The 12,033-nt window shown below is 35.0% G+C and overlaps 1 protein-coding gene across 14 annotated transcripts in view; it reads left to right on the top strand.

The window, feature by feature from the left end:
• The window catches only part of DLG1 (discs large MAGUK scaffold protein 1), a 284,649-nt gene that overhangs the window by 193,040 nt on the left and 79,576 nt on the right, over nucleotides 1-12,033 (top strand). For all 14 annotated transcript variants that reach the window (XM_029215162.1, XM_029215160.1, XM_029215159.1 and 11 more), the window contains one exon: nucleotides 10,027-10,129. In XM_029215162.1, the coding sequence (XP_029070995.1) occupies nucleotides 10,027-10,129 (103 nt within the window). The remainder of the gene's footprint in view (nucleotides 1-10,026; nucleotides 10,130-12,033) is intronic.

Genomic DNA, 12,033 nt, shown 5'->3' with positions numbered 1-12,033 from the left:
ATTATAAGATGATTGGCTCTTTAAAACAAAATAACTGCATCGTATTGTGTGAGTTATGGCATATGTAGAAGTAAGATATAAGGCCACCAAAGCACAAATAGAAAGGGGGAGGATGGTTCTTATACAGTTTGAGAAGTGGTGTAAAATTAATTGAAAGTAGCCTGTGATAATTTATACTTGCATGTTATATTCTCTAGAGGAAACACTAAAAATACTCCAAAAGGGTATAGTTTATGTAAGTCAATACAGGAAATAAAATGAAATATGAAAAAATACATGCTTCCTCCAAACAAAGGTAGGAAAGGAAGAAAAGACAAGGTAGAAAAAAGCAGTGCCAAGGTGTGAGGTTAAAATGCAACTATATTAATATCTACATTATAGTTAGCACTTTAATTAAGATGCAGAAATTGTCAGCTTGGTTCAAAAAAACCAAGACCCAAATATAGACCCTTTGTCAGAAATTCACTTTAGATATAAAGATTCATATGTTGTAAGTAAAAGAGTAGAAGAAATTATGCTATATAAACAACATATGAAAGATGGTGTGACTATATTCATATGAGACAAAATAGGCTTCAAGGCAAATGGTGTTATTACTGAGAGATTTTATAATAATGAAAGCATCATTTCTTCAAGAAGACATAACAGCCCTCATTGTGCATGTACCTAGTAATCCTTTCAAAGCACATAAAGCAAAAATTCCCAGAACTAAAGAGAGAAATGGACAAATCTACAGAGTTGGGGATTTAAACACCCTCTTCTATAACTGGTAGAATAAGTAGAGAAAAGAAGAAAATAGCTTTAGCCTTACCACTCATCATCTATAAAAATTAACTTGAAATGGATTGTAGAACTAAACTTCTAGTAAAAAACATACAAGAAAATCTTAGTGAACTTGGATTAGTCAAAGATTTCTTAAATGGTACCAAGGGACCAAGTCAGTCCAGTGGTGAAAGGAAAGTCTTTTTAATAAATGATGCTGAAACAGCTGGATATCTTTATGGAAAAATACAAATTTCAACTCAGTCTTACTCCAGATATAAAAATTAACTCTAGATGATTATAAATCTTATAAATCTAAGTGTGAAGCCCAGAGCCATAATCCTCCTGGAAGAAAACATAGAAGGATATCTTTGCAACCCTGAGGTAGATGACAGTTTCTTGGACAAGATATGTTAAACACTAACCATAAAAAAATGTGCCATTAAGAAACCAAATAGGCAAGCTATACAATGGGAAAAAATATTCCCAGTACATATATCTCACAAAAAACTTATATCCAGAATATATAAACATCTCCCACAAAGCAGCAGTGAAAGGTGAGTAACTCAATTTAAAAACAAGGGGAGATTTCCCTGGTGGCGCAGTGGTTAAGAATCCGCCTGCCAATGCAGGGGACACGGGTTCGAGCCCTGGTCCGGGAAGATCCCACATGCTGAGGAGCAACTAAGCCCATGTGCTACAACTACTGAGCCTGTGCTCTAGAGCCCACGAGCCACAACTACTGAGCCCGCGTGCCACAACTACTGAAGCCCACGTGCCCTGGAGCCCATGCTCCACAGCAAGAGAAGCCACCACAATGAGAAGCTTGTGAACCACAACAGAGAGTAGCCCCCGCTCACTGCAGCTAGAGAAAGCCTGTGCGCAGCAATGAAGACCCAATGCAGCCATAAATAAACAAATAAATTTATAAAAATGAGGGGAATTCCCTTGTGGCGCAGTGGTTAAGAATCCACCTGCCAATGCAGGGGACACAGGTTCAATCCCTGGTCTGGGAAGATCCCACACGCCGCGCCGCAAAGCAACTAAGCCCATGCACCACAACTACTGATCCTGTGCTGTGTAGCCTGCAAGCCACGACTACTGAGCCTGTGCGCCACAACTACTGAAGCCCACGTGCCCTAGAGCCCACACACCACAACTATGAAGCCCGTGCCCTCTAGGGCCCGCATGTCGCAACTGCTGAGCCCACGTGCTGCAACTGCTGAAGCCCACGCAGCTGGAGCCTGTGCTCTGCAACCAGAGAAGCCATCGCAGTAAGAAGACCATGCACCACAACAAAGAGTAACCCCTACTCGCTGCAACTAGAGAAAACCCGTGTGTAGCAATGAAAACCCAACGCAGCCAAAATAATAATACTAATAAATAAATGAGCAAGACTTAAACAGATATTTCACAAAACAAGGTGTATCAGTGGCTTATAAACACATGAAAATTTACTTAACATTAGGCATCAGGGCAATGCAAAAAACACAATGAATAAACAAAACAGGATTAGAGGAATTTTGGTGGGAGCAATGTCACTTTTTTACATCTTGATTGTGGCGGTGGCTATACAACATACACAGTTGTCAACACTCTTACCTGTAAACTAAAAACGATTACTCTATTGAATGTAAATTATGCCTAAGTAAAAACATTTTTAAAGCCACAGTGAAATACCATATCCTATCCAGTTGAATGGCTAAAGAAAAAATAATGATGACAACAAACATTAGAGAGGATGTGGAGCAGTTATAACTCTTATTCTTTACTGGTGGGCATGTAAAACTACACAACCACTACAAGAACTCTTGGGGAAGTTTTAAAGAAATTATACATACACCTAACCTTATCACCCAGATTTTATCCAAGAAATCTTATGTTTACACTATAACAGGAACGTTCATAATAGCCTATCCATAATAAAACTCAAACAGCATGGATGACATTAAAACACATCGTGTTGAGTAAAACAGAACACACCACAAAAATACATACTGTATGATTCTAATTATAATCATGTGCAGGCAACACTAATTTGTATTGATAAGTCAGAACGTGGTTGCCGCTAATTGTCCTATTATGAAGATGCATAATGGAGATTTCTGGGTTGGTTGATGGAAAAGGTATGTTTGGGGTTTTAGTTTCATGGGCATATACAGTTGTCAAAAATCCTTCCAACTGAACTGTTTAAATTTGTACATTTTATTGCTTGTAAGTTATACTGTAATTTAAGTTTTAAAAATAATTTACAGTATAAGGGCAAATTAGTGATAAGGAGTGAATTTTTAAAAAATAAATGTTGGAGAAATTAGCTAGTTGCTTAGCAGAATAAAATTAGCTTAGAGCCTCACTTCACACCTTGTGTCAAAATTAATTCTCAGTTGGCTTAGAGGTATGTGTGAAAAACTCAAAACAAAAATACATGTTTTTTAAATTGTCCATGTGGGACCTCTTTATGTGGGTTACTGTCACACTGCTAGAATATGTTACTCTGACGAACACAACGTGGTTCACCCAGAACTTTCCCAATTTTAGCACTGAAAGCCCCATGTCTGGAAACCCCTTTAGGCTAAGTTTTAAAACTGAAAGACCCAGACCCTCCCAACCAGTTGCTTGCCCTAATGTTACTGTAAGTTAAATTCAGCCTTCTGTTTGTCAGTATACATCCATAATCTTAAATATTTTAATGGTTACTAAGCTGCTCTAGGGAAATACCTGAGAAGCAATAGGAAAGACCTTAGGAACAAGAGAAAAACATGAGAAAAGATATTCAAAACTAAAATAAAACCCAGAAACACTTATTTAAGTACCTCTTTACACAAAATTTAGCTATTTTCAGTCTTCAGCTTGTATCAGGATAACCTCAAGGCGTTATTAAAAAACAGATTCCTAGATTCCATCCCCAAAGTTTCTGATTCAGTATGACTTGGATAGGATCTGAAAATTTATATTTCTTACAAGTTTCCATGAGATACTGATGTTGCTGCTCCTGGGACCAAACCTTGTGAACCACTGTTCTAAAGACATCCCTGTTATTGATGTTCTTAATGATAACCCACATTACTGAGAAAAGCATAAATATTTGGGAAGGCAGGGAAATAAATAATAATTTTTATAAAATATTCCCTTTGATATATTTAATTTTGTTGAAGAAAGAAGCTTTTTAAGTCAAGATTTATTATTGTACAGATGTTGGACAGTGCATTTTTCACTATGGTATAAATGGAAATATTACTGTTATTTCCAGTGATGACAAGCATAGGGCAGGATATAGTTGATATTCCCTGAAAATTTAGAAACATGGAAAATGACCCAAGAGAGTTCAACAGAAATTCTCTCCTTCATAAAAACAGTGAGAGAAGTGGCCAAAATTGTTTTTAGAATAAACTTTTTCAGAACTCTGGAAATTAACCAAAGACTGACAGCCATTCAGGAAGTGTTTACTCAAAAAAAAAAAAAATTGCTGAATCTCTGTAAGAATGAGCTTTGTAGAATTTTAATTTGCCTAAGTCCCATCCCTGGCTCTCTATCACCACATTAGCCTTGAAAAATAGCCCACCTTTTCAGTGAGAACCAGTGGCCCAACAGCCACTAGAGAGAGCAAAATGGTGGTAGAATGTTCAGAGCTTCTTTTCCAAAGAACTGTCATAATTTGACCTGTCTGGTGGGTTCTTGGAACATCCTATTTGAAAGGTTCCCTGTATTTGACCTGATTCAAAGCTCCACCAGTGCAAAAGCCTTTTCCCTTGGGGTAATTGCAAAAACAATTACAGGCATATTATGGCTGCCTGAGACATTGGTAACAGTTGGGGCAAACAGTAGACTAATCAAAAACTTAAAAGGAAAAGCTAGGGAGTGAACTCTCCATAGGACCTTTGAAAAGCTCGTATACTTTGGAATCTAGGAGGACACATGCATGGTCTTGGATTGTGTGCCTGCTCAGGAAAGACCTGAAAAGGCCCTAAACTCTCACCTCTCGCTGACCATGAGACTCTGTGCAAGAAGGAAGTGAAGATTAAGGCAGAATCATCAGTTGCCTAGCTGATTGTTGACGACGTTACCCAACATGCGCACATTTAATGAAGTCTCTGTCCAGTCATTAACTGACCACTCTGCTAATCAGGCAGACACTTCACTGGCACATACAACAAAGAATACAAACCTTACAGAATTCAGAAAAGTCACCAAACAACTACTATAACAAACAGCAGTAATATCAAGCCCTGGGTAGGAGGACAGATCTTATACCCAGAATTGCTACTTTATATTATTTTAAATGTCCAGTTTTCAACAAAAAATTGAGACATGCAGCAAAACAAAATATACCCAGGGGGAAAAGCAATCAGTAGAAACTGTAAGGAAGCCCAACACTATACTACTAGACAAAGATTTTAAATCAGATATTTTAAATATATTCTAAGAACTAAAGGAAACCATGTCTAAAGAATGTAAGGAAAGTATAGGAACAATAACGCACCAAGTAGAGTATGTCAATAAAGAGATTTCTTTTATGAAAAAGAAAGAAACAGAAATTCTGGTGTTGAAGAGTACAATAACTGAAATGAAGGGGAAAAAAATCCTCTAGACAAGTTCAACAGCAGATTTGACCTGGCAAAAGAAAAAAATCCGCCAACTTGAAGATATGCCGTTAAGACTACCCAGACTGAAGAACAGAAAGAAAAAAGAATTAAGAAAAATTGTCAGAGGCTCAAAGACCTGTGGGGATACCGTCAAGTGTACCAATGTATGTATAATGAAATCAGAATGACAAGAGAGAGAGAAAGAGGCAGAAAGAATATTTGAATAAATAATGGCAAAAAACTTCCCAAATTTAATGAAAAACGTTGTACACATCTGAGAAGCTCAGTGAACTACAAGTAGAATAAACTTGAAGAGATCCACACCACAGATAAATCATAATCAAATATCAAAAGACAAAGGGAGAATCCTGAAAGCAAAGAAAAATCACTGATTACAGGGAATCCTCAGTAAGATTAACAGTTGATTTCTTGTCAGAATCATGGAGGCCAGAAGGCAATTCTGAAAGAAAAAAGCCATTGTCCAAGATTTCTATACCCAGTCAAACTATCCTTCAGAAATGAAGGACAGATCTGAGTCCCAGGTAAACAAAAGCTAAGGAAGTTATTAATCTCCTTAACTTCTCTTATAGACAGTAAACCTGCCCTACAAGGAGTACTAAAGAGAATCCCTCAGACCAGAAAGAAAGGACATTAGAGAGTAGCCCAAATCCATATGAAGAAATAAAGAGCACTGTTAAAAGTAACTATATAGGTAAATGTAAAACAGCATAAGTGCATTTTTTGTTTGTAACTCTTTTTTTTCTCCTTTATAATTTAAACAACAACTAAATAAAGCAATAATTTTAAATCTGTGTTGATGGGCAAACACATACTGTATAAAGATGTAATTTATATGCCAGTAGTATCACAGGGGGTATAGAGGGCACAGAATTATAAGAGCAGAGTTTTTATATACTATTGAAACTAAGTTGGTGTTAATTCAGAGTAAATGGTTATAAAATGTTAATTATGATCTAGAGAAACCACTTAGCAAATAACTCAAAATATATATAATTTTTTTAAAGGGTATTAAGATAGTACAGTGGAAAATACCTATTTTACAAAAAAAGTTAGTAATGGAGGAATAGAGGAACAAAAAAGACAAGGTGTGAAGAAAACAAATAGCAAAATGGATGGCATAAATCTTTTTTTTCGATAAATTACATTGAAGGTAAATGGGTTAAATACTCCAACTAAAAGACAGATATTGACAGGGTAGATTTAAAAAGATCAAATTATATACTTTCTACAACAGACACACTTTAGATTGAATCTTCGTTGAAAGTAAAAGGTTGAAAAAGATATGCTATGCAAACAGAAACCAAGAAACACATAAAATGGCTATACAAGTATCAAACAAAGTAGACTTTAGGAAAAAAATTATTTCTCAAAATCTAAGGACATTTTATAATATATGTGTTATATAGATTATGTGTGATATATAGCTATACATATTGTGTAATTGTTGATAAATTTCTAGAAAGACATAAACATTTGAAACTGACTCAAGAAGAAATGGAAACTATAACTGTAGACCTGTAACAATTAAGGAGATTGATAATCAAAACTTCCCACAAAGGAAAAAACCCAGGACCAGATGGCCTCACTAGTGCAATCTATAGAACATTTAAAGAAGAATTAGCACCATTCACAAACTCTTCCCCCAAAAGGGAATAGGTGTGAAGAACACTTCCCAACTCATTCTACAAGGCCAATATTATTCTTATATCAAACCAAACAAAGACATCACAAGAAAAGAAAACTACAATATCCCTTATGAATTTATATGTAAAAATCCTCAACAAAATAGCCATCTGGATTCAGCAGATAAAAAGAGGATTGTACACCAGCATTAAAAAAGGATTATACCCCATAACCAAGCGGAATTTGTCCAAGGAATGCATAGTTGGTTCAACACAGGGATAACCAAAGTAAAACACCGTGTTAATAGAGTTAAGGATATAAGCCACATGACCATCTCAACAGAAAAAGCTCCTGTCAGAAACCAACAGCTTGCATCATAAAAGCACCAAACAAATTAGGAATAGTAGAGAATTTCCTCAACCTGATAAAAGATGTCTATGAAAAACTGATAACTTATGTCACACTAAATGCTGAAACACTGAAAGCTTTCCCTGTGAGATCAGAAACAAGACATAGGTGTCCACTCATGCCACTTTTATTCAACATTGTGCTGGAGTTTCTAGATTGGGCAGTTAGGCAAGAAAAAGAAATAAAAGCTTTCTAGATTAAAAAGGAAGAAGGAAAATTATCTCTTATTTGCAGATGCCATGATCTTATATATAGAAAATCTTAGGAAATGCAAAAAAACTATTAGAGATAATAACCAAGCTCAGCAAGTTTGCAGGACAGAGAATCACTATACAAGAAACAGTTGTGTTTCTAATATACCAGAATTGAACAACCTGAAAGTGAAATTAAGAAAATAATTTTATTTATAGTAGTATCAAAAAGAATAAATTTAACAAAGTGGATAAACAAAATATGGAATATCCATACAATGGGGTATATGATTCAGCCGTAATAAGTAACAAAGTACTAAAACAGGCTAAAACAAGGATGAACCATGAAAACAAGCTAAGTGAAGAAGCCAAACACAAATAGCCACATATTGTAATCTTCCTTTTATATAAAATGTACAGAACAGACAAATCCTTAGAGTTAGAAAGTAGAATAGTGGTTGCCAGGGTCTAAGGGGAGAGGGAAGGGGGGAATGAATGCTAATGGGTAGTGGGTTTTTTGGGGGTGGGGGCTGATGAAAATGTTTTGGAATTAAAGCATGGTGATGGTTGCACATGCTTGTGAATGTACTGAAAAACACAAATTGTACACTTTAAAAGTTTGGATTTTATATAAATTGTATCTCCATAAAAAAGTGACCCTAAGTCTGTTTACATGATATGTTTCTCAGTACCAGGATTTCTTCTAAAATATCCTTGATAATGTATTCCATTGAAATGTTTGGCGTTATTTAGGAACATTTTTAGTCTTGTTAACAAATTATTCTCCTTTGAATCTATGTAGGTTGTTTTCAGATCTTTTCTGTAGCAAAGGGATCCAGTGCTCAGGAATAATTCATTAAAAATTGTGATCTTTTCTAAAATAATCTATGAAAGTTTGTCTACCTTTTATATTCTCTAATTTTTTCTGCTAGAAATTAGGAGGATTTTCTTTATGTTCAATATAGAACTATTTATACATTGTGTTCAGTTATTCTCTAATAAGATATTAAGCTAGAGATATTCTCTAATAAAGCCACATTATGTTACACTTGTTTAGATTAAGGTTTTTGGATCTTGATTTTCATTCAAGAGGTGTCTGTACATTTTAACTTAGTTACATAGTAATATCCTTTATAGATAATGTAAAACATCAGGTCTTTAAATGTTTTACATTAAACATTAAAAATGTTCTCTTATGTAAATTTTATGATCCCAGGAATTTCTGGGCTATAGTCAAATTTTCCAAAATTGGTATGTAATTTTTAACAGGTCTTAGATTAGACATCAGTGAGGCAGGCTGTCATACTAAAATTGTGTGACAGTTCTTCTTTCCAAAAATATTCAGTAAAGGTCCCAAACATTACTGTATTTTTTTTTTTTTTTTTTTTTTTGCGCGGTATGCGGGCCTCTCACTGCTGTGGCCCCTCCCGTTGTGGAGCACAGGCTCAGCGGCCATGGCTCACGGGCCCAGCCGCTCCACGGCATGTGGGATCTTCCCGGACCGGGGCACAAACCCGTGTCCCCTGCATCAGCAGGCGGACTCTCAACCACTGTGCTACCAGGGAAGCCCCCATTGCTGTATTTTATTCATTCATGGTTCTTAGGGAAAAAAGCCAACTTAAATATTTAAACTTAATTACATTTAAGTTTAATGCTCACATTAATGTCCTATTAAGTTTTTCTTGTAGTGGAAAAGGTTCAGTCTCTAAAGATAGTGTACCTTGCAGCGTACTAGGTGCTGGCAGCCTTTCAGAAATAAGAATGAAGTTGCCTATTCTTCTAGAGTGGGATTGATCACCTCATTAATTATTTTACCCAAGGAAGGTCCCTGTTTTAAAAAAAAGTCTTCTTGCTCATTTAATAACATTTACTGTGTTTAAATGTCAGTCCGTGAAATCTGAGCTATTTTAATACTTAAAGTAATTGCTTTCCTGTTACTCCAAAAGAATGGAAGCTTTAGTTTGGGAAAGGAAGGAAGAGAATTGAAACTGAGATGAGTAATAGTGAAAATGTGGCAGGAGTTGAAAGGATGCTGTAAACAAAATGAATTTCCCTCTCATTGCCTGAGTTACTGGTGAAATGAAATGTACAAAATGATGACACTTGTTGATTTTTCAAGTTGTCAAATTAAGGTACATTTCTCAAGAGATTGATAGACAACCTTCTGGAAAACTCAGGGGAAAATGTTTTGGATTTGTTCACTTGACAAAGTGAAAAAATGAATATTTTAAGTGAATAAATTGTTTGATTGACTATACAATATATTTTTGTTCTACTGTATAACATATTTTTAGTAAATCAGAACAAGAAAATATTTTAGTGATAAAGTAATTGCAAGTAATTTTTTTTAATCTATGCCTGCTCAAAGAATAGGCTATTGTGATTTCTAATCAGTGTGACGATTTTCTTTCGAATTTAATATGTGGTTTGATTTACAGGTAAACAGTGTTGACCTCAGAACTGCCAGCCATGAGCAGGCAGCAGCTGCTTTAAAAAATGCTGGCCAAGCTGTCACAATTGTTGCACAATATCGACCTGAAGGTAATAAATTCTTGTTGTCTGTATTTATTTTTTATTTCAGTTTTTAGAAGTCTTCCTCTTAATAATGTTTAACTTCCCAAGCTTAACTTTCTTTTTATATTTTTGTCTGATTTATTAATCTGTTATTTGTTTAGTTTGAACTTAATTCACTATCCAGATCAAAGAGTTTTTAATAGAATGTAGGAACTTGTATCTGCCAACTCTTTGAATATTTCTTTATTATTTGGATTAATTTTCAGGAGTTCATCTTTTTAAATGTGTCATCTCACCAAACACATACCTTTAAGTATACCTTTGACTAACTCAGTGGTTGAAAAGCAAAGATAGTAATTTTGCCAAAGAAAATTAGGTTATTTCAGTATTTTTTGACCTTTGAATTAGGTTATATTTATTAATAACAGGGTTTAAGATATGTTTCTAATAGCCTTTATTGTTGCTTAAAGAGAAAGAATGTAAGTTTGAGATATGATATTTTTCTAAATAGTGAGGTATCATGGACTTGACCTTACTGAGTTCCGACTGGGAGAAGGTGATAATGGAAAATTTGAGGTCATATTAAACATACATAAGATTCTAGTTTACATCAACATAACCACTTCAGTAAAACCTCAGTGGAATTTAAAAAGTTTAAACACCCAAAAGAATACATAACACACTAGTTAATGTTCATAAACAAGGTGAAGAAGGAAAGAATGATGTGACTAAAGGAGCCAGGTGAATCATTCTATGATTTAGCAGCTGTTACATGTATTATTCTTTTCTTGGAGTGGAATTTATTTCTGTAACAAAACCTAATATGTGTTTTACCTGATCAAAGTAGTATGTTGGGCATTGCTTGCTATTTCATAATATTTCTTATAAACCTCAGCATTCTAGGTTCAGTAACTGAACAAGAATAAATTCATTTATGTAAGGGGTAAGTTCCAAATAAATCACATTAATAAGCAAATAGGGATTAATATATGAAGTCAGAATGCTAATTCATTAATTTTTGTGAGAAACAAAACTACCAGTGGGACTACACATGCTTTTATCTTCTGGCCAACACATTCTTGCCCCATAGGCATATTATACGGAAACAAATTATAATCAGTGCTTGCTTAGTATTATAGAATGCCTCTTATTTATATGTTTATGAGAAATATAGACTATTTAGGTATGATTAAGGGTAAGTCAATATCTGCTCCTTGACCTCCCCAGAAAACACACAAAAGCAGCAAGGAAAATAAACACATATTTCTACCCATAAAGCTTCACTTCACATTAAGCAAAACTAAGAAGACAGGTATAATACCTAGACAACAAAATACAGGCAAATGCTGCTTAAGCAGGTTAAGATCTGGCAAAAGCTACATGTAAAGCAGGGAAGAGTAAAAGCATGGAATGTTGAGAATGCTCAGTGGTAGCAGAACATAGAATATGACAGAAAATTGTACTTCCTAAAGGTGGGGGGCTTGTTTTTGAAGTATAAAAACATTATCCCTTGTTTATGGCAGGCCACATAAAATTGGAGTGAGCAAGCTAGAGCGGAAGCCATCCTTGATGTGGTTTTGTTTAAAGGAAGTATTTGGTTAAAACAGTCTGTCAGATTATCTGATGCTATCAAGGCAGTCTTTTGGTTTTAAAGGCTGTAAAAATAACCTGTGCTTCCATCCCCACCCTGCACCCCAAACTTTCTGGTCCAGCCAACTCATTCAGTAATAAGCAATTTAAAAGGAACTAGCCTGGCATTCATACAAAGATATTAATAAGGAGACATGGAAACAAATAACAAAGCTTAGCAAGAGATAAAAGTTGTCACAAACATGCATTTACACACATAAAAAAAAATTGGCACGTATCAGATGAAACTTTGATTTTAATGTTCTTAAACAATTTATGCATTCACTTCTTTGAAAGAAGAC

This window comes from Monodon monoceros, unplaced genomic scaffold (assembly GCF_005190385.1).
Source record: "Monodon monoceros isolate NGI ecotype Baffin Bay Population unplaced genomic scaffold, NGI_Narwhal_1 Super_Scaffold_11, whole genome shotgun sequence".
Lineage (NCBI taxonomy): Eukaryota > Metazoa > Chordata > Mammalia > Artiodactyla > Monodontidae > Monodon > Monodon monoceros.
This window is presented reverse-complemented; position numbering and strand designations above follow the sequence as displayed.